This window comes from Aulonocara stuartgranti, assembly GCF_965226115.1.
Source record: "Aulonocara stuartgranti genome assembly, chromosome: 18".
NCBI lineage: Eukaryota > Metazoa > Chordata > Actinopteri > Cichliformes > Cichlidae > Aulonocara > Aulonocara stuartgranti.
In genome coordinates, this window is record NC_138954.1 from 33,441,396 (window position 1) to 33,465,082 (window position 23,687).

General features: G+C 40.7%; 1 protein-coding gene across 7 annotated transcripts in view; it reads left to right on the forward strand.

The window, feature by feature from the left end:
• astn1 (astrotactin 1) overlaps positions 1 to 23,687 on the forward strand; it is a 488,070-nt gene that overhangs the window by 416,132 nt on the left and 48,251 nt on the right. For all 7 annotated transcript variants that reach the window (XM_082514225.1, XM_082514227.1, XM_082514228.1 and 4 more), the window contains 3 exons: positions 11,281 to 11,570; positions 13,897 to 14,030; positions 14,496 to 14,647. In XM_082514225.1, coding sequence (XP_082370351.1) covers positions 11,281 to 11,570; positions 13,897 to 14,030; positions 14,496 to 14,647 — 576 coding nt within the window. The remainder of the gene's footprint in view (positions 1 to 11,280; positions 11,571 to 13,896; positions 14,031 to 14,495; positions 14,648 to 23,687) is intronic.

A 23,687-nucleotide genomic window follows, 5' to 3' on the forward strand; every position in this document is an offset into this window, starting at 1 on the left:
GTTTATTTGTTTGCTTAAATTCCAAGAGTATTTGAAAAGAATGACAACAACTGGGAGAAACAGAAATTTAAGCTCCTGAAAACTTTGTTTCAAAGGCCTGATTAGATTTAACTGATGTAGCTTTTTGGCAGCCATAAATTACATCAGCTTTTCCCAGCCAGAAAAAGAAGTGCTCTCGTATGATCCTGAACTGAAAAACTGATGATATCAGAATTGTTTTTTTTAATTGTGTCTGGTTTTACAGCTGGTTTTATGTGTGTGCAGCACAACACAGAACCGTAAAACAGGATCATTCCTTTCTTTAAGAGTAGCTCCGCCAGTTCAGATGCGATGAGCTCAGAAGATCGTTTAGCATATTCGGCCTGCAGCAAACACACTGGACCTCCTGATGGTGTGCAACGCATCAGTCAGCTCCGCTCACATGTAAAGCCCCTGCCAAATGCCGAGTGCATCCTGGTGAGAAAATCTGATGGAAACTTGAAAACATTCAAGAAATGTTACACTGCAGGAAAAGAATAATCATTGTCGTTGTCTGTGTTTCCTTTTTCCTGGTATATATTGTAACACGAATACATCTGGGAACTAATATAGTTACAGCCTTTTAGGATAAATAGCAATGGTGCGGATTTAGGTACAATATGCAGCGTACAGAACTGTTACTGCTATTTGAGTGTCCATTGCGCACCAGTAAACAGGTTAATAATTGCAGGCAGATGATTGAGGAAATTACTTTAGGCTGCTTCTTCAGCTGCATTCGTTCTCTATTACTGAGTGTTTAATGTGAGTAGAGATGAATTCCAGGTTAATGGGCTCTTACCACAGCAAATGAATGATTTGTAAACTGATACAACAGGGAAATGTGACTGTCTGCAGGTCAGCGAGTTAGCAGCAGGAATTCAGCATCTTGCAGTGGGTCGCTTCACATTAACGGTGACTTCTCTAATTGTCAAGCCATGGAGTTGCTTCCTGAATTTGAAGGATCATATACGTGTGCACATGTAAAATAACACGCCGTGTGATGCTTTGAGTTGATTCCATGCAGCGTGGGTGTCTGCTCTGCTGACACGAATTCACATGGGAGTTCAAGTGTTGCAACGCTGCACGGCACACGCACGCGTGACAATAACGCACGTCCACCCACGCTACTTGCACTCGCATCTCTATTTGTGTCACTCATCTCAACGTATGACTTTCCCATCCTCCAAATTCGCACTGTTTGCACTCATCCATCCCTTTTCTGGCAAACGCACTGACAAACAAATGCCTTCCCTCTGCCACCCTCTTTTGCTCATATCCTCCGTGCAGAAACAATCTCGCTGGATCTCTCTCAGCGTGGCTCCGCAGCCGAGGAAACCTTCCACACTTTTTATTTGCAATTCGCTTTAGTTTGGATACTGGCGGAGCGTCGCCCTGTTACCGTGAATTATCAGGTACAAGCTGCACGCGGGTACCAGGGACAGTGTTTGAGCGTGTGCACGCTCATATGCACATCAGAGAAGATTTGTCTGTCACACAAATTTGGCTAAGCGCTCTGATGTATTCCACTTCACAGGTTTGGAGTTTAGATCACGCAGACAGACACACAGGATATCTACTGTATTGTTTATCTGCGTCTCATTCAGTTTCCTCTTTGCTGCCTCTAATTCCATTTATCATGTTTCTCCATACAAGAGGCACGATCCCTCCAAAACTCCCCCATGTTTAATGCTTTTTCCTTTTTTTTCCATCTCACGGCTTTCCCATTTACTAAGCTACTGCCAGCTTTAATTTCCAACATTCTCGGCTCGGCAGAAGCGCTCATGATTACGTTCCATAACCATGTAACGTTCATCTCGGCCAGACTCATTTAAAAGGTTGGGTATGATTTGCCCTCTTTTTGTCTGCTGAACAGTGGAGCATGCACATTGGTGTCTCCCATTTGCAGAATTCGCCAAAGTGAGCGATCCGCTTGCATCATCTAGTGGCTGAACGCTAGTATTTCACAGTCACTGAAGTTAGTGGAGTCACACTGAGTGGTATTATTCCACACAGGATGGAGGAGAGAAGAGGTGTCAAGTCAGACATTTAGTTTAAAAGCCTCTGTTAAAAATGAGGTTGATGGTGTCAGGAGCTAAAATCACGGCACTTTGATCACAAAGATGAATGGTGATTTAATGAGTCATCCTTTCACAAAGAGGGCTGATGAAAGGAGATATAATGGAGAGGATCTGTGGACCCGCGAGAGACAGGAAATTAAGGCTTTCAATCCAAAATTCTGAAAAATATTCACCCAAACAACGTCTGAAGATTACATCCTTGAACAGTTCTTCATCCCTTTCTCTTCTCGTGTCGCTCTTTCTTGTCTTCTGTCTCATAGCCATAAACATTTATAAACTTGATATTTTTGTAAACAAGACGACTGACTTGAGTCAGTTAGTCGCAGATGAACAAGAATTATATCTCATCAGAGAGTGTAGGAGGACGGGGTGGATGGAGAGGTATTATATGAATCTGAATAGCTCTGAGCTCCATCTGTTGTGTACTATAGAGATGAGTCATTCCGCCTAGTACAGCACGGGTCAAAGCAGCCTGAAATCTCCAGCTTCATAGTCGCACACATACAAACACTGACCCACAAATAAACACGTCCACTAATACATGATTGAGTGAGTCTGCCATCGTGCATTTAGACTGTGTCTACAGTTTAGTCAAGCCTATTAAGCCTCAGCTGGTATCCGAGATTGGTTTTCAGACCACATCGATGCTTGGGACAAACATTCTGAAATGATAACACAACAATGATAATATGCAGTAATAAAAGAAAACTCAAACATTAAACTCCAAAATAAGTGTTGAAGGAGACTTACAGTCTTATGCTCATTTTTCAGCTCAAAATTCTTACTCGGGGAATCGAGTAGAGTTCAAAATGATCCTTTTTGTCCTTTACTGCATCTTGATCAGGCCCATTTATTCACACTTTGTCTGAAACTCTTCTGTTCAGTTTTATATCTATATTCACAACAACCACACCTCAAGGTGCGTTAATGTAAAGCGAACCTCAACGATCAGACAACCATGCATGAACAAGCCCTTGGCAACAGTGGGTGAACTATAGGTAAGAGTCAATGCAACGGTGGTGTATGAACACATAGAGAGTGAAACGAGTGAAGGAGAAATTCCCCAGCACCTGAAGGCTATTGCAGCTTAACTAAGGCAGGGTTCAGGGTTCACCTGATCCATAAAAAGCAAAATCTGAACATTTTCTTAAGAGTAAAGAGGGTGTCTGTCTCCCAAATCCAAACTGGGAGCTTGTTCCACAGGAGAAGCTCCTGAAAGCGGAAGTCACAAGTAAGCCTGAGAGTGAGGCGCTCCACTAGGACAATATAAAACACTATAGGTCCCATTTACTTTACCACTCCCAGAGTAAAAGAAGAAAGAAAACCCACCTTAAAACTAAAAACACACACCTGATACATTGCTTCATATAGCTGCTATGACTGCTCTACAAAATCAAAGAGGAACTGCAAATGTGTACTTTATCGCTTTAACACTGATGCTGACAAGATCAGGTATGCCATTATAAAAATAAAAACGGACTAATCCTTACCTTAATATAATAGAAATATAATAAAAAATGGTACTACATGTAGTTTCCTTTATGTGCTCCCAACACTGAATAAACCAAATATCAAGCTATCAAAAAGTCAGACGCACATAGGCTCGCAAAGGTACTGTGTTCTCTGCCCCTGCTGTCCGACGTAGACCACATTAGGTAGCGTCCTCCAAAATTTACACCCAAAATTGTATTTCTGCAGAGGCGGAGGAGGAGGAGGATGTGAAGGCACTATTTCTCTATTCTGTCTCGTCATCACTTTCCTTCGTGAGACATCTGACTCAGTTAAACATGGATTACTTTTAATGAGGTGTGTGTGTGTGTGTGTGTGTGTGTGTGTGTGTGTGTGTGTGTGTGTGTGTGTGTGTGTGTGTGTGTGTGTGTGTGTGTCTTTCCCCCAACATGTATCCTCTTCAAAGCAATACACTGCTTGTAAAACAGTTTAAAGCATGTGTGTGTTCATGTGCATTGGTTGAAGTTGACAGCAGTTTAGATGCATGTGTGTGAGGGTACTTTCTAGATTGCGAGCTTGAGCTAAAGACAGAACAAAAGGCAGGAAAAACAGAGAAGTAATGGAAATGGAAATGTAGAGGCGGTGCCAGAAAATGTGTGAGGAAAATGTGATCTGTTTTCTTGTTTTAGCAGAGAGATGCAGAGCAGGGATACAGTGCTTACAGCTTTTCCCTCACACCTACCGCACGTTGTGAAAAAGAGGTGTGATTATGGCATTTTGTCGGGTAAGAGAGTAAAAGGGGAACCACACAGAGGAGATATGGCAAGACGAGACAAAGAGACACTGAAACAGCAAGAAACATTAAGCAAAGTTCAAAGCGGAGCACTCTGCTGTCTTGTTTTTGTCTGTGCGACTGAAAAATACAACATGCATATCAGATGGAATAACATCCATTTCTCACAGCTGCGAGCTGTAACTTACCTTTCAAAGCTTTTTAGAGATGTTCATACAAACGATACAACATCCTGTGCCTCTCAACATATCAAGACTATACTTGCACTTTTGTGTACAAGTAGATTAATGCACACACATCTCTAAAATACATGCATTTGAAGGTCAGGCATTCATTTCCTCGCGTTAAGTAGATTCGAGCCTTTGTGACTCTTGGTGTGATTGTGGAGAGCAAGTCCACTTATCCAATAGGGCGTCTATGCTATGCATCAGACAAGTATGCATGTCAGAGACTCACTAAACAAACAAGCCAGGTTGTGTCTCTGTGTTGCAGTAGTATTGTTATCGTTTCATATGCAAGACATTAGCAGTGATGTCCGTTTATGAGAAAAACGCAATAGTTCCAAGTGGTGCTGGGGTTTGTTTTTTAGCAGAAAAGTCTTGTCGTTCAGCTGATTAACCCTTCTCTCCAGCGGTTGCTTGCCACAAACCTTAGCCATTTTGCATTTGCTGTTTCATTTACTGACTACATGAGCTTAAAGTGATGTAAATCATATGCAGTATAAAGGAAAAGATGATCTCTGGGAAGGGCTACTTTTTCCTTACTAGCCACAGTGTTGGGTTTAATGCATCCCAAAATAACATGTTACTTTAATCACGTTACATTTTTAAGTAATGTAACAAATTACATCAATAAATAGATTTATTACATTATAGTTAGAATTATGTTGCTCGCTATGTTACTCAGGTTGTTCAGTTATCTGCACGATGGGTGGACAGAAAGAGAAAAGCATGAAACATGCCTTTTTCTACTAACGCACTTGGTGATATTGTTCATGTGGAGGGAGAAGGAAAATGTTGGAGCAGTCTGCAACGTTTGTGGATTGGAGATATGGACATTCCTTTTATTTTAATACAAAAAATGAAAATAATGCAATGACAAAGTGTAAACTACTTCTACGATAAAAACTACAGCATAACGTAACACTGACCCTTTGCAGGCGTGTAGCATGCTAGCAAAAAGCCCGCAAAGAACCCACGATCACAGGGTGCCACCCCAGCCCAGCAGCCAGAGGCTGATCTTCAGCTGCTGACAAGTTCAACTGCTAACTTCATATCTGACATGTTCTTAAAGCTGTTAGCTTTAAAATTAAAAAAAAAGAGCGACTAATACTTCCTGCTGCAGTAATTTTAGGCAGCATGGCTAATATATATATATATACATATATATATATATATTCTGAAGCTTCTTCAGTCGTCTACGTGGAGGAGCTGGGGAGGAGGTGGGTTGCAAAGCAGCTTGTAGATGTGCAGTGACAGTGGGCAGGCTGAAGCAGGTTACAGTAAATAGTATGCTCTATTTACCAGCTGAGTCACCATCTGTGGCCTAACATTGAGGTCACCCCCTGGTATTGCAGCTGAGCTTCCCCTCACCAAGGGGAAACCCTGGAGCTGCCGATAGACTCGACGTTATTACTCTGCGTTGTTTTTATGGTAAACTTGAATTTTTCTACAGAATTCTTTGAAAAACCATAAAATCCTAGAACAATTCTTCAAGCACATACTATATGTACCACACTTACTATATCTGTTCTATATTTTTATTTCTTATGAAATCTGTAACGATGTAGAAAGGTCTTGGGGTGATAATATGCTGTTTATCTTGTCTGTCAGGTGTCTTCAGGCCAGGCTGCTAATCCATTTTAATATCCCCCTTGGTCTCAGCTGACAGTGAACACTTCTGAAGTGAACCAAAACTAAACGGAAGTAATCATTGCCAATTTTCTTTGCCCTAAAAGCCACCCGCCTGCCCTAATTTAACTGCCACATTTAATATCCGTCTGCCAGGAGGTGGCAAGTGAAGATAGAGTGATGGGAGCTGATTAGTAAGGCCGTTTGACGGGGATGGATTAAAGTTTGGCAGATTAGGAGCGCAAGGACATCGATGTCCGTGGTATTATTCACATACGTAACCTGCAATGTTTGATTTTTCCTCAAAGTACTGCCTCCATTCGTTTTTCCTTATCTCTCTGTTTTTGTATTGATTTACTTCTACCCACGTACTTCTCCAGTACAAACAAAAGCCTGATCTTCTATATTGCCTTTGATTAGTCAGGGGAACAGGATGCCTTTATTTTTTATTCATGCACGCACACCATGCAGACATGCCTGTCAGGAGCCGGCATATGTGAACATTCAAAGTTTGATTTTGTACTCAGTCCTAAATCAGACCTCATTTACCTACACGAGCCTCTGATTAGTAAGATTTACCTCATTGACCCAGTTACAAGGAATCAGGGCTGTATGTTAGCATTGCCACTGACATAAACATCGAAGATTCACAAACGTGCAACCAGACCTCGACAGATCTAAGTAACAGAGCTGCATGCTGAACATGGAACGACCTGATCTGAAAGCAGAGATAAAACATTTGTCTTTAGACTGGCACAGTATGTATTTGTAGGCTGTTGGTCCCACTGCTTCTGTTTGACACTTATTACAATTTTGATGTTTTTCTTCACATGTATACAGTTTTGTCTCATAGTTAAAGGGCCATGGTCTGTTTTCCTGTCTCAGCAGCAGCACCTTGTTGTGTTGTTCAAGATCAAAGAAGAAGACTTGCAATAAGACAAGAAAGATTTTCTTGAATCTTGAATCGTTGAATCTTTTGGTGTTTTTCCGTATGTTGACTGTTACTCAAAGGTCAGACTGTGTAATACTGAGAGAAACCTCAAAAAGCCCCAAAATTACATCTCAGACTTTGCTATAATGCATAGCACCACATATGGAGAAAACCAAACACAGCATATGAGCACAAATACCTCACACCAACTGTCAGCATGGTGTTGGAGAGGTAATAAACTTGACTTTAGTCACAGGACCTGACAGCTTGCAGTCACTGAGTTGACCGTTTGTGTAAAAAAATATTCTAGAGTCAAATGTGAGGCCATCTGTCTAACAGTTAAAGCTTAGCTGAAACTGGGTCATGCAACAGGACAACGATCCCAAGCACACCTGCAAATCTCCAGCAGGATGCCTGAAAAAAACTGTTGCAATGCTCCAGTTAAAGCCCAGAGCTCAACCTGACTGAACTGAGGCATCTTTGTAAAGAGTGCATTCAAACTCCTCCGCAATGACGTCATTAAGAAACATTCAGTTCAATTCAATTCAATAAAACTTTATCGATCCTGAAGGTTGACCCCGAAGGAAATTGGGTTAAGGCTGCCGACCTTTGCCAGCACCGTCTTACCCTTCCGACCATACATACATTACACAGCATCACGTGGGGTAGACAGGTCAGAGAGGTATAATCATAACATATGACTTCAAATATTAGTGAATCAAGGTGTGACGCTGCAGTCCTGTGGAAACGTTCCTTTTCATGTGACTGTCTGTGTTTTTTTCCTCCTTAAACCTCAACAATTCAGATGGTTTCAGACAAAATGAAGTGTGCACTGTATATATTTCACAGATGTGTGGGACAATGTTATCAAATGGATGAGAACTGCATCCATAACAAAGCCACCACTGGTTTGTTACTTTTGCACTTTCATTCTTATCTCTTTGTATTTCGACTCAGGTGCACACACATAGACGTCTATTTGCATAAGCGCAAACACAATCAGTCTAATTCTGCTTTTCGTTTTTGACTGTTTTTTGTTCTGTTAACTGAAAGTTGAGATGTTTTTGTAAAAGACTATTTTAATGGAATTGGTGAAACAAAAAGTAAACACTAAGAGGGGGAAATTATTCATATTAGACAATCAGAAAATGGTCTTCCTTCTTGTTTTGCATGTGTGCTGGTCCCCGAGCTTGTGTGCACACTTTTCCCATCTTCCCATGGCTCATAAAATGGGTTGTATTCCATCAAAGGCAGCTCGCACAACAAGCTTATTCCCTAATTGGTGCTTGAGCTTTTAAAATGCCTGTGTTTGCTCACTTCCAAGCAGTCCCCAAAATGCTAATGTGAAAAATTCAGCCTTTTAAAGAACAAAAATATTGTCAAAGTTCTGCATTAAGCATGTCTCCCTCTCTCACTGCTTTCCTATTTCCTTTGCAAGCAGATAACCCACTCTGTCTGAGAGGAAATAACATTTAATGGGGAGTAATTGATTCATATATTTGCATAATACAGAAATTTCATTCAATAAACTTTTGCTATAATCTGCTGGATGTGTATTTTTCTCATTTACACAAATAAAACTCTATTACAATCTTAATCATAGTCAGTGGCAGCTCTCGAGTCTGTTGGGGACCCAGGCAAACAAAATCACAGAGGGCCAGCATTCGTCACCAGTGTTGGTCAAGTTACTTGAAAAAGGTAATCAGTAACTAATTACTGATTACTTCCCCCAAAAAGTAATCCCGTTATTTTACTGATTACTTATTTTCAAACGTAATTAATTACTTAGTTACTTAGTTACTTTTTAAAAACACGATTTACAACCTGAGTAGGTGATAAAGCGATAGATCTCTCAGCCCAATTCTACTTTTTCTGCATAATCCATCATACAAAATGTAATCAAATGGAAAAGTCTCTTTTTAAAACTTGTTTTATTGGTTTTAATCTTTTAACTTTATGCATCAAGCAAAAATTTTATTATATGCAACATTCTCTGACTGGAAGAAATTAGTTTAGCATTTAAACCTATTTTCTGCACATTCCAGCACATAAAATAAAATATTTTGTGTGTTTACACTCAGTCTTTCAAATAGATGCAAGTAAAACACAGCAGAAAATAAATAAAGTCAAAGACTCAGCGGTCCTGTTGCTCTATTTTCACCTGTAAAGCAGGAGTGGGGTAGGCGGAGGTTTACCCTGGTGCAGGTGTGCTGCGGTCAGTGGAAGAATCCGCGAGTTTCTCTGTGAGTTTCCCATTATGTCGTAGCTACTCGGTGCTTGTTGGAAGTTTAGGGGTTTTTTTCGCTGTAAAAAGAAGTTTTCTTCCCACGCACAGCGGACACTAATGTTTTTGTCACTTTTTATGGAACCAAACTCAAAGTAAGGTCAGTACTTCCACGCTTTAAACGCTGCAGCTGATACTCTCTCCTGCACTTTGTTGATCTGCACACAGCTGTTGTCACGAACACTCGCTTACGTCACTGTCATGAGACATTCTTGCAAAATATCACGGTTTTAGTAACGCAGTAACGCAGCGTTCCTACGGGAAAGTAAGGGTAATCTAATTACCGTTTTCACAATAGTAATCCCTTACTTTACTCGTTACTTGAAAAAAGTAGTTGGATTACAGTAACAAGTACTGCCCATCTCTGTTCGTCGCAACGTTATAAATTTATGTCATAAATAATCTCATGCCAAAAAATAAATAAAAAGCAGTTGCATAAAACGACAGGTAAAACATTCATCCTGAGCCCAAGTTTATGTCAGTAACTGTGCCCTACTGTTAGTGACTCTTGGCCGTGCACATTAACACGGTCACGTCACAGACAGCAGAGCTGGCCACAGTGGGCTGCTCTGTTAGCCAAGTTAACTAATGTTACACACCAAGGTACACAAAAGGAGGAAGGACTTCCATTTGGACATGAAATTTGTTGTTCTGCTTAAAAGGAGTAAAAGCAATGTGGCTTCTAAGGTTGACAAATCACGTTTTTGTCATGATTTTTTCAGTAAATTTCCCAGAAAGACCATCTGGCCTAAAGCTGCATCACTACTGGACTTAACTCAGCTTCATTATCTTGCATTATTCACTTTAGGAGATCTGTACTAGTTCTCGGGTCAGTGTTTCAATCTGAACTCTGGGATCAGGGTGGATGCTGTCTATTTGTCTCTAAGGTTTGTGTCTCATTTCAAAAGAATGACAACAAAATGTTAGAAGGAATGCAGAAGCCTAGGTGGAAATATAAATCTTTCTCTAATGATCAGGTGAAATAAATATGATTTTTAGATTTTCCCTCAATTATTCCATATTATCATTTGATGCTGGGATGCTCTTTAAACTCTTATTTACTTAATGATGTTGTGTCCTCCTTTGCTGGGAACCAGCTGGAGAATTAGGTCCACCGGCTTTTCATCTCAGTGTATCCAAATTCTAAAATAATGTTGTAAAGTCTCCATCTGTAGATAGATAGAAACGCAGTATAAAAAGTAAGGAAATGTGTGTTTGGTTGATTATTTCTTTGTTATAAAAATGCTTCTGGGCAATAAATCTTATACCGTTGGAAAGCCTGTTGACTTCACCTTAAAAGATGCTACAATTGTGGGTTGAGCAGCAAAGTTCAGCCCAAAGATAAAGATATCTGATGATAATGATGCATTTTTCTCCAATGCCACAGACTAAGTAGGGAAATTAAGTCAATAATAGTCATATTATTACAACACGTCATCCTTTGATATAACCGTACTTGCTATGAAACATAAAACTCTTGTAGCTGCATTTGTAGCTCAAATATTTACACTCCTGCTCATGCATTGTGCATGTGATGCAGAAAGACTACAGCCTCTCTAGAAGGGCGGTATGGGAATGTGGGAACGCATTACTGCTTTGTGCCTTTGCCTGCTGCCGCAGAAGAAAAAAAATCTCCCAGTTCAGCTTTTTTCATTCCCTTAATCCCTAATCTCATTACCGTAAACATGTGACATCACCATCTCTGTATCTTATGCACACGGCTATTTTTAATAATATTATGAATAAAAGTTCTTTGGAATGACTTTTGTGGGTTTTTTTATTTGATTTTGGCGTTATTAACCTTCTTTTGATTTTGTTAAGCTCTGGAGAAACGACAGTTAATTAGTGACACAGTTCCCTTCTTTCTGTATATTCAGGTAACTCACCTTCAGAGGAGTCCGAGGAGCGCGACAAGGAGCGCGACAAGGAGCCCCGGACGCTGACCTACCCTGCGTACATTGCCAGTCTGCTGGACAGTGGAGCAAAGCGCATGGCAGCCGGAGTCCGCATGGACTGCAGCAGCCAAGGCCAGTGCCCACGGTCCTGCCACCTCTGCCACATGAGCCCAAGGGCAGCACAAGGGCGGCAGCAGTCTGAGCCGGTGCTGCTGCAGATTACCAAGGCTACACCTATTTATGAGCTGGTATCCAACAATGAGACCTACCAGGTGTGTACAGTGTTTTGGGTGTTTGGTCTTTAGTATTTAAACTACACAAATTTATTCTTCACACCCTCTAAATTGAAGGCGGTGCCTTCTTGAAATCCATTCCCTGTGCAGCATCGAAGAACACATTTATTATGCAGTGTCCTTGTGATCCTAAAGGCTTCATTAGGAAACAGGTTATGGAAACAGAAATCCTCAGAAAGAAGCATTTCCCTTCCAGGATGTCACGCCTTTCTTTGCTTGAAGCATCCTGTGCCATAAACTGCCTTATTGCGCTGTGCCTTATTTGACTCCATCAATACTGTACATCAATAGTGCTTCTACTGCTCCAGCAGGGTCAATACAGTGCTACTCCTGCAGTGTCAGGCCTTTATCCTTAAGCTCAGTCAGACAGCTGCTGTTATTGAAAGAGTCTGCTTAGAGTCTGCTACAGCTTGACTGTGCAGGTATGTGTGCAGAAAAGTTCAACTGTAAAAGTACTTTTTAACTCTTCCCTGTAGTTACCAATATTGCCTTTACTCTAGTGCTATGCAATATTACAGATTTTGGTATTGATCCAATATCAAGTAAATACTGGGCCGGTATTGCCAATACTTTTAACCCATAAAGGCTGCTTATGTAGGGGAGAGCAGTGTGTGAGATAACGAGTTAACAAAACATACCTTTCAGCTTAAAACTGTGTTTTTTGTGACCTGTATAATAAATATTCCTGTCTCTGCAGGACTTCAGGTCAGCTTCTGTTGTTCACATACCCTGATGCTATAAATAATATGGACGTGACAATCAACACAAAAAGATTCAGACGTTTTTCATAGTGCATGGTTGAGATGCTTTTTTTAATTACCAAAAAATGATTAATACATGCTGAACGTGCAGAATGAAAAGAATTCTATTGTGCTAGTATTAATCTGACACCATTAAGAGCATTGCACCAATATTTACATCTACCCACCTCCACCATTTTTACTCTGAAAGTTTTATGAGCCTTTCAGGTTTTCCACATTTTCTACAGCATTCTGGTAATGTGCGTAATACCAGTTTTTTATGTAATGTTAAAATGTGAAACATTGTCCCTGCCTGGGTTCTATATCCCCAACACTGTGAGACGTCTGGAGGTCTGACAGGGGTTCGGCTGTCTTTTGATAAAATCTCATTAAGTAGTAGCCACTCCAGTCCACCGTTCCTAAAAGCACAGAGTTCTGTGTCCATGTTATCCTCCTGTAAGGTTCCTCCTCACCAGTGAACACTGGCTTCTTGATTTCCTGTCTGACCGAAGCCTGTTTGTCTCTGATTGTTCATGTTTGACTTTGCGCCCCCATGAAGAGTGTTGGGGCTTTGAACCTTGTGTCTCACTGAATATTGACAGCTCTGTCAGCCACATGGATCGGTTTGCACTCTCTCATTTATTGTGGCACATTATATAAACAGGTGCTTGCTTTTCCTAATGTCCAGTGAATTCAGTTCATCACAGAGGGGCATGATTGTAGGGGAGGAAATTAATAAAACACTCTTAAATTCTGTTTCTGATCGCGCGGATTTGTCTGCCGATTGGTGTGGGGGAGGGGGGGGGGGGGATAGCAGAATTTTTTCTTAAGAGGAGTGTGGAAAATTTAAAAACGAATCACTTTGACCTGATCTGAATGTTGAATAAATGCAGGTTCAAAATTCTTATTTCATTGTTTTTGGTGCCTTAGAGGTGGAGGGATAAATTGAGGTTCCGCTGAGAGTACTCTGGATAGCTCTCTCTCTTTGTCAGCCTATAAACCAGAAAATACTGTCAACAATCACAAAAAGTTTTCTGTAACTCGGGCAGTGAATGATATACAAACCACCCCCTCAGAATGCAGACAGAATAAAAGTGAAAAACTGTGCGCTACTGAAGTAGAAACAGGTGCATCGAACTGAAAAGTCTTTAAATTTATGTAGAACAAAATGTTGCATGTTTATTGGGATCTAATAGATATAACCTGATTACTTTTTTATGCAGTGTTTTATGTTTTTGTTTTTTTTCACATGTTTTTATGTTTTACCTCATTAGACAAACACCAATTTGCAATAATTTGCAATGTCCAGTGGAGAAAGTGTAGTAAATTAAATAACTTAATGCATATTTGATACATTTTATTGTATTGGTTAAAGACACCCACTTAGGTAATCAAATTTGCCTACAAATTGACCATTGCATGGAAAAAGAAACACACAGGGGTTTTTAACTTACAGTTCCTGGTATAAAAATCGTGAAGTAGAAAAGTTTATGTGAGAAAACAGCTGTAAAAATACAGGTGTTCATGTGTGTTTATCTCTGCCCTCTCGCTGTTTCTTATCGTAGGCTCTTCAGGAGGCAATGATGAGCATGCTGTGGTGCTCAGGCAAAGGCGATGTTATCGATGACTGGTGTCGATGTGATTCCAGCGCTTTTGGCACAGACGGACTGCCCACCTGCGCCCCGCTTCCTCAGCCCATGTTAGTAAAACCTGTATTCTTCCCCTTACATGGATTGTGGTAAATACAATCAATTGTTTCACAGGCAGAAATTGTTCTCCTGCTTCAGCGGATTTGTGTGCATGCAGTGTTTTATTGCAACATTCCTGTGGTCAGCGCGTTTGTTCTCCGGCTCGGTTTGGGTGCTCTAATCAATCCGCTGAGCTGCCATTCATCGATTTCTTGGCATAAAACTTGTGTGCACAATGTTTTCAGTGACATAACTACAGAAGAGAGCAGCAGAGTCAGTCAGACATTAGCGGATAAATGACTATATTTTCTGTTGACAGAGGTGTTTGTGACAGTGCAGAGCAGGTTTTCAGTTGGATTGCAGTTGACAGAACAAGAAGGATAATGTTAGCTGTCAATTACAGTAATGAGGCCAGTGTGCTGAAAACATCTTACAGTAAGTGGTGCGCTTGTATATCTCTGTCATTCTGTTGCCAGGCTTAAACTGTCTTACGCCTACGAACCCAGCAGCTCATTGGTCATCATGGAGTGGAACCACACGGAGCCCCCAATCGGTGTGAGGATTGTTGATTATCTCATCAGCCAGGAGAAGGTGACAGAGAGAACCGACCACTCTAAAGTTGAGACAGGTGCGTCAGTCGAACACAACATATGTCAAGAGTTTGACCATGAATGGCAAAGCCTGCGAGATGGGAAATTGCACAACGTGCTGTGGTGCTAGTTAGCAAACACCTTTAGGTAACATGAATCACATTCATCCTAATATTCCCTGCTTTACTTTTATAGATGGCTTAATGGTTCAATGGTTTATATAGCACATTTAATTACAACAGGAGCGTTGACCAAAGTGTTGTACAAGAATACAACATACATAATAAAATAACTTAGAGTATTGATAGCAAACACCAAATATGAATTAACAAATAACTCTCATGCTGTATTAAAAGCCAGTAAATAAAAATGCGTTTTAAGATAAGATTTAAAAAGATTGACAGTGGGAGCCTGTCTGATGTACAGGGGTAAATTATTCCACAGCTTAGGCGCTACGACTGCAAATGCTCGATCGCCTCTATGAACCAGCCTCGACTTTGGTACAGCTAAAAGCAAAAGATCACTCGATCTGAGAGATCTAAAGGGGGTATAAGTCTGCAAGAGGTCAGACAAATACCCGGGAGCCTGTCCATTCAGGGCTTTGTAGGTCAACAATAAAATGTTAAAGTTAATTCTGAAGCGGACAGGGAGCCAATGAAGAGAGGCGAGCACCGGGGAAATGTGTTCACATCCTTTAGTACGTGTCAGAAGACGAGCTTCAGCATTCTGGACCAACTGCAGCCTTGCCAGGCAGGTCTGGCTGACTCCAGCATATAAGGAGTTACAATAGCCCAGCTGGGATATAATGAAAGCATGAATCGCCCGTTCGAAGTTTTTAAAAGATAAAAATGATCTCACCTTCGTTAAAAGCCTCAGTTTGAAGAAAGACCGCTGTACGCCTGAGCTAATTTGTAGATACAAAGGTTTACCACCCCGCAGGTGAACTAATAGTACACTGCAGTGAAAATGTATTTGGCACCTTCCTGAAAGTTAACCTGAGTAAATACAAAATGCAGTATTTAAATGAGGATTTGCCTTGTGCTAAATCATGAATTAATATTTTTTGGAAAGCTGAATTTATCGTCACTTGCCGAACAAACTGAAGTAAACTAAAAGAATCCAAAAACCACCAGATCACCACAGTCTAAAGCAGTGGTTCTCAAACTTGTCACATCGTTCCCCACATGGCAGGAAGAAGTATTTTCACGCCCCATCTAAAGGAAACAACGACAGTAAAGCCGAGCTGCAACTTTCTTTAGATAATAAACTAATTCACAATGAATCCTTCAGTAATTTTTGTTTAAAACAAACAACTTTCATTTCAAACAACTATTTGTGACTTTTGTTACTAGACTGCTGCATTAGTCTGCACCACCTCTTCAAAAAAAGCAACAAGTTAAACAGAATGTGAACATTATAAAGTTCTGTCTTAGTCTTATTTTAAAAAAAAGAAATCCAGAAACTTGTGAACAGAGATGAAAAATAAATAATTTAGTGAGAGTTTAATGCGTTTCACTCTTAGTGGCTGCAGTCAGCCTAGTTTGACTGCGGCGCGGCTACGGGGGATTTGGACGGACCTGAGCGGCATCCGCAATCATGCCAAAATAGGTATCCCCGACAGAATTTGTTTCCTTGCGCCGGGAGCATTCGCTGGGCAGGCAGAGCGGGTCCAGTTGGCGCCGCCTCCATTGCAACCAGCTAGACGTGGAAGTAATGGACTGTTTTAGTGAAAAATGAATGTTACTGTTACTAATTACTGTTCAGTTTGTGGGTGACAACAGAAAATGATACATTTATTGTTCTCACGTGTTATTGGACAGGATTATTTCAATAAAGCAAGGAGATTTTGACTGATAATTATTTGTATTCTTCTGTAACTGTACAGAGCTAAAACCTCCAAAATGTCAGGAGTAGTGGGTCATTATAAGAAGTGTTTGTGAACTAAAAATCACGAATGTGGGATGTTGTTTGTCCGTGACTTGGACAGCCCAGTGTTTGCTCCCGACGCAGGGGAAACAAATTCCGTCGGGGGTACCTACCTTGGCACTTCTCCGTACACTTCTTTATTGCAGCTGTGGACTTACACATGCGGCTGCAGCTTTTCAGTGGATGCAGAGGAGATGTGCATATTATTAGCAAACTGCCGCAAATTTCTTGGTTCTGCCGTAAAAGTGATTCAGATGTTAAACATTAGTTCCACATGACTTTTCTGCCAGGTGACTTGCGCCCCACCTGTCACAACTCTGCGCCCCGCCACACACTTTAAGAACCACTGGCCTAAAGAAACAGGTGGGAAACAAAGCCACTGACATCTGTCAGTCTAGAAAGAGTCGCAAAGCCACTTTTTAGGCTTTGGGACTCCAGTAAACTCCGATGAGAGCCATTATCCCCAAATGGAGAAAACTTGGAACAGTGGTGAACCTTCCCAGGAGTGGCCGATCTACCAACATTACTCCAAGAGCATATCGACAACTCATCCAGGAGGTCACAAAAGATCCCAGAGTTCATGATTCAACAATAACAAAGAGACTGGGCAAAAGTGGCATCCGTGGGAGAATTCCAAGGTGAAAACCATCGCTGAGCAAAGACAAATGGCCTGTAAATGGCCTGTATTTATATAGCGCTTTACTAGTCCCTAAGGACCCCAAAGCGCTTTACACATCCAGTCATCCACCCATTCACACACACATTCACACACTGGTGATGGCAGCTACATTGTAGCCACAGCTACCCTGGGGCGCACTGACAGAGGCGAGGCTGCCGGACACTGGCGCCACCGGGCCCTCTGACCACCACCAGTAGGCAACGGGTGAAGCGTCTTGCCCAAGGACACAACGACCGAGACTGTCCAAGCCGGGGCTCGAACCGGCAACCTTCCGATTACAAGGCAAACTCCCAACTCTTGAGCCACGGTCACCCCACAAACAACACAAAGGCTCGTCTCCAAAGAACATCCTGACTATCCCCAGAAACTTTTGGAAAATATTCTGTTGACTGACGAGACTAATGTTAATGTTTTTGGAAGGTGTGAGCCCCGTTATATCTTCTGTAAAACTAACACAGCATTTCATAAAAACAACATCATACCATCTGGTCTGAGGCTTTTTTGCTGCTTCAGCATTCTGCTGTACCAAAAAATCCTAAAGGTCAATGTCCAGCCATCAGTTGATGCCCTGAGGTTCGACTGCACTTCGGTTCGGTTCAGAAAACTAAAAAATAAAGGTGGTTGAGTGGACCAGTCCTTTGGCATGATCTTAAACAGCCTGAAAACTGTCCAACATGGCTGAATCATAACAATTCTGGAAAAATGTTTGGGGCCAGAATTCCTCCACAGCAATATTAAAGACTGTGAAATGTGAACCTAACCATAAGTCCACCAATTTAGCTGCACCATATGGCCATAATTTGTGTGGAAGAAACCCTGGTTTAGAGATCAAAAGAAAGAAATGTCATCAAGCTGCAGAAAACACTATTTCCTGAAAAAGGTGCTTTCCATGGCAAAGGTTTATCCTGTTAAACAGTTTGACAAAAATGTTCCATTCAAAAACGCTTTAAGCATTAATAATAATCTAAGTCAAAGTCTGTTTAGGTTTGTCAGCACTAACAGTACAAAGACGTCCTTTTGAGCGCTCTACCTTTGTGCAGTCTTAAAAATCACTCTTAGTTGTTATACAGATAATTGACTTGTAATTTATAATGCCACCACAAGATGGTGCACACTAGTAATAACAATGGAAGTATGTGTAATTTGTTCAGAAGCCTGATTTCAGGACATTTACTTGTGTCTACACAGCTGTGGCTGTTTTGGACACACTGTTGTTTAACTAGCCAGATGGCAGCTAGAGGCATTAAAGCTGCTTCAGTCTGCTTTACCTCTCACGTATATCAACACACATATAACATACAGTACACACACTTAAGCTTTACAACAAAGGTTAGTCGCCTCTTTCTCCAAGCAGCTTTCATTAGTCCCTTAAAATGATTTCTGTTTGTTTTCACTGTTTAATCCGTAAGGATTCAGTGATTTACTTCAGAGGAAGTCAGTGAAGCAGCTACACGAGCAGCAGGAGTGTGTGTGGCTCTGTCATCCATAACAGAGAGCACAGCTCATTTGGCCCTATATGAGTAGAAGCTGGCAAAACAGGGGCGGTTTATTTAAGCAGTAATGACCCAATCCATAACGGAGACTGTTAGGGTTCCCTGTGAGCACCAAAGTTTGTTGTAGCTTAATGAGAGAATAAACTGTATTTGTCAGACCAGAGAGGATCATTAATCAATACTGCGGGTTCAGAAGGGAGTGGAAAGTGTTTTCTTTATTAGTGGTATTAAAGAGAATGTGAGCTATAGTTTCGGCACTAATGGTTCGTGGCTATAAAAGATTGCATTTAGTCTCTATTTCAAGGCTTCTTCTTTAGACTGCAACTGAGTTTTGCAGCACGGTCGATCTAATGTGAGCGCTCTGTACATTTTACAGTTTATTGAAGGTAGCGAGAGGTGCTTGTGTCCTGCTCTCTCGTATTGGAACGATGCTGCATCTTTTTATTGATCGGTGAATCGCGATGGACCCTGATCACAGAGCATTTTCTTTAGCGCTATCGGAAAAACATGGTTGTCGTAGCTGCATTATTGCAGCTAATACTTAATGCTGTTACTTTACTAGTTTGCACAATTTACCATGTTAAGCATGAAAATATAGAGACTCTTTTCATCCATGCAAATGTACAACCTGCTGTGAGTTTAGATTAGTTTTGAGGTTGAACGTGCGTCATCAGGCAGCAGATGCAGCAGCACCGAAGACAGCAGAGGTGCACATTCTGGACAGATGAAGATTGTGGGGAATTAAAATTAGTTTAGCCGAGGACGAGACACGCATTCATAACAGCAGCTACACTCTGTTGTCATGGGATGATAATTTGTGTACTGCGGCAGAGACAGGTCCAGCAGTCTGAATTAAATCCCAGCGGTTGGTGGCTCGAGCGCTCGTGAAAAAAACACAACAATAAACAGCAATCAAGAAAATACATATCAGTGCCCCAACTACATGTAAAGAAATTCAAATATACAGCGACAGGAAATCATAAATCTATTCCAATATCCTCAATAAACAGACTGAAAATGTCATTTTACTTTTTCAGTGCCTCGGTTGTTTTCTGTAGTTATATTTGTACCACGCAATCATGAATTTTCTTGTGAGTTTTGTATCTATTTTCTTCCACTTATACTTTCACAGCACTTCCCTGCTTCAAGCTGAAGTATAGATTGAGTCAGTGCAGCTGAAACAAACTGCTGATGTCCGTGAATTCAGTTCAGACGTCGGCTGATACAGAGATAAAGAAGAGAGATCATACCCCAAACAAGATGCTAATCTAGCACGCTGACTTGTGGCAATGTTTCTTATGGAAGGTAGCGGTGTAACACAGAGCCTGTGCCACAGGAATGTTTCACTCCTTGGATTATTACAGCTGTGCTCAGGTTTTCCAGTTTCTCTTGCTCTTTCTAAATCAATTGATGCTTGTTTCTGTGGTGTAATGTCAGCCATTCTCATTAAAGTAATAGAGATGACTTTTTTCACACAAGAAAATATCTTTTGTATCCACTCAGCTCCACTAGCACCACATGGGGATAATTTCTTCAGGTTTTCCAGCCAGCTCCATAGCTAATCAGTGGCTCTGTCTAGACCCTTAAGGATGGCATAGATAATATGCTTTGTTCTCGCTGGTGTAACAGATTCTAGTCTCTCATTAATTGCTTCAAAACAAACTCACAAACAGCATTTGCCCAGGAGGTTTAATCCATCACTGCAAAACTGAAGCAGAAAATAAATTTATCAGACTTTCTTGCTCGCTGCCTGAAGTCCTGTTTTGTTTAGTGTCTGCTTGCAGAAAAGCATGACACTGCACTGTTAAAAGAGCTGAGTTTACAAATACTCCGCTTAAACCACTGGAGCCGTCTTTGAGGGTACTTCCTATGTCTAATATGCACTTTAATGTCGGCCTTAAGATTGTTGCAGTTTGTTTTTTTAGCCTTCTGGGGTTTTTTTTTCTTCTCTTTTTTTAATCGTCAGCAGTTATGTGAAAGTCTCTTTCCTTCAGGTATCTTTATTTTATTAAGAAATGGTGTATCTTTATCAAGTGTGATTTAGAAAGTATAAGCGCATATTTTGCATGTGGGTGTTTTGGATGTTTTAGGGGATATGGTTTACATTTTTGAGCTGAATAACACTCATAATGAATTTCTTTTTAGATTTAATAAAGTTGGTATGTTATAAAATCCTGTTCAAGTAGTTCATGAACACATCAATCCAGTACATGTATGACGTACTGCTTCTACCAATTAACATTCACAATAGAGGTGTTGAGTTATACACGTATTGATATTAGGGCTGGGCCATATTATACCGTTCACGGTAATACCGGTATAATGTTAGGCAACGATAGGAAAATGAAATATCGCGATAGAATGGGAGTAAAACGCGCATGCGCAGTGCCTTTGTTTTCATACGCACATGGCCGATTGTTGAGTGAAACAGATGAACCAGAATTGGTTTGTAAAAATGGTGCAACTTCCGTGATGTGAAACTGGTTTGGTGTTTGTCCGTCAGATACACAACAAAGCACATTTTTTTGCAGAACATGCAAGCGGCCGTTGTTATTGTCGTATTTGTCGGACTAAGATGCTCTTAAATCTGGGAGTAATCTGGGTCCTAATGCTGCAGTGTTGTTTGACCTGAAGCATACGGAGTGTATGCTTCAGGTCAAACGAACACTGCAGCATCACAGAGTTAAAAACTGTCTAAATTCTTTCATCTTTAATAAAACGATCAGCATTGCTGCTTTACCAGGTGTAACTATGAAGTTTAACTTCCAGGCATCCATGAAAACTAAAGTTATTACATTTAACGGAGTTAGACGTTAGCAGGAAGCTAGCGGAAGTTAGCTCGCTAGTTTCACTAGTTACCTAAGCATGATATAGCATGTTCTGACAGAGAGATTTCTGAAAAAAATCAAACGTACAGCTCTGCTATCACTTCCAACATAAATGAAGACAGGAAACTAAACAGCAGTGACGTTTGTAGGGTTACTGAAGTTGGGCTAGCTGGTATATAATGATGTGCTACGTGATCGCTAGCGACACAGCTATGTTAGCATAACATAAACAGTGAAGCTGGAGGACGAACACTAACACTTTTCCACTTATAAAAGTTAACGTGAAGGTTCTTCATGGTTAGAGACAAATGCAATTGCATGGCAGGATGCTGTAAATGGACCAAACTTCAGTCAGGAGAACAACTGAGATAATCCATCCACAATACGAGGTTAGTCATTAATATACTGCAACAACATGGGAATAGAGCAGCTGCCAGAGAATTCAACATTAATGAATCAATGGTACAGAAGTGGAGGAAGCAAGAAGAATGAGTTTAATAAAGTTTGATTTATCTGACTGCTTTGTTTCGCTTAATGTGCCTTATAATCCTGTGCACCTTATGGTCCGAAAAATACATACTGCACACTGCAGTTTAATGTTGCAAAGCACCTCTTTTTAACTTCAGTGGATATTATACATGGTTATGCTCAGGATATGCCAGCCCATTTCTACTGGAAATGCCTTTTGGTTAAACTTTCAGCAAGGAATTTGCATTTGCACTGTTACATTTTTATAAAGCTTTAATGAACATAAAAACCAGCTTCTTGTTTAAGTGGAAATTAAATGGAAGGTTGTCTTTTTGCGCTAGTAAAGTTGTGGAGTTGTATTTTGTCTCGCATCAATTATATCGTCGGTTATATCGTTATCGCAAATTTTCAAATATATATCGTGATAAATATTTTTGGCCATATTGCCCTGCTCTAATTGATATGACAGTCATAGTTTCAAGTGTATGAAGGCTCCCATCCCATGTATGGCTTGGTCCTGCTACAGTTTAAGTAGGATAACATCCTTGTGACTTGGAAAACTTTGTGGTTACTCGTGATAAAAGTGAATTTTTCAGCAACCCAAACAGTTGTGGCAAACAATTAGCCATCCAGATGTGAGTGTATAAGAACCCCAAGCTCTCCATTACCACCTGTGGTTGGAAGGCAAGTAGTGACCTATGCAATTGCTCCTCTCAAACAACTCAGCTGTTACTTTTAATTGCCAACTAATTTATAAACACTGAGCGATTGCTAACAAATTGCAATCAGCTGGAGTCAGTTTGCACTCAAGACTGCAACCTGTCAGTAAAGCCTTTCTTTGCAGTAGGAAACGTGACTAAACTGGTTGCCAAATGTTTGTATTCTGTGCCTTTCTGCAGCTAAATCACTGCCCTGCGTCTACGTCACTATTAGTGAAGGGATTTCAGTTTCAATTCTGTGAGGCTCTGGCTGGACTGAATTTCTGTGGTCAGTAATAGATTTCCAGTTTATGTCTATTCATCACAGTTAATCATTGTAGCATCATATTGCATATAATTGCCAGCTTGACCCCATTCAATCACAAACTCAGATTGTGATTGTCTGATTGCATTATAAGTCACTTTGAAGATGGCCACTGACTGTGAGCAGTTGCAGACCTGGTCCCCATTTTCAAAGTCAATGGGATTATAATTTCCTAGGACACTGTAGCAGTATTGTGGTCATGCCATGGTCTCCTTAATGTGACTGAAGCACAAGTTACACAATTAACTGCTTAACTGGAGCTTCAGCTCAAAGTGTCTACACAGTTTCTGGCAAACTAAGCTAAAGTTTGGGCTCAAATTGTGGTCATAAATATTTTAAATTGGTAAATCAAATGCGTATTTGTGAACTGAGTTTTGTAACCTTGTAAACCAAAATATCTGAATATGTTATGTTTGTAAAGATACAAAGCAAACAAAAAACTACGTGTAAAACTCTGCGCTCAACTCCCCGGGCTGTGTGTGACTTTTAACTTGCAAGTACACATTTTGACCCAATTTGTCTTTCTTTTAGCTGATTGGTCAATGTCATGTCAATCACAAATTTAACAATCCAATTAGAGAACAGATGGGTCTGTCGGTGCTTTACTGAGCTCATCTATAGATGCACAAACATTTTCAGATATTTTGGTTTACAGGGTCAC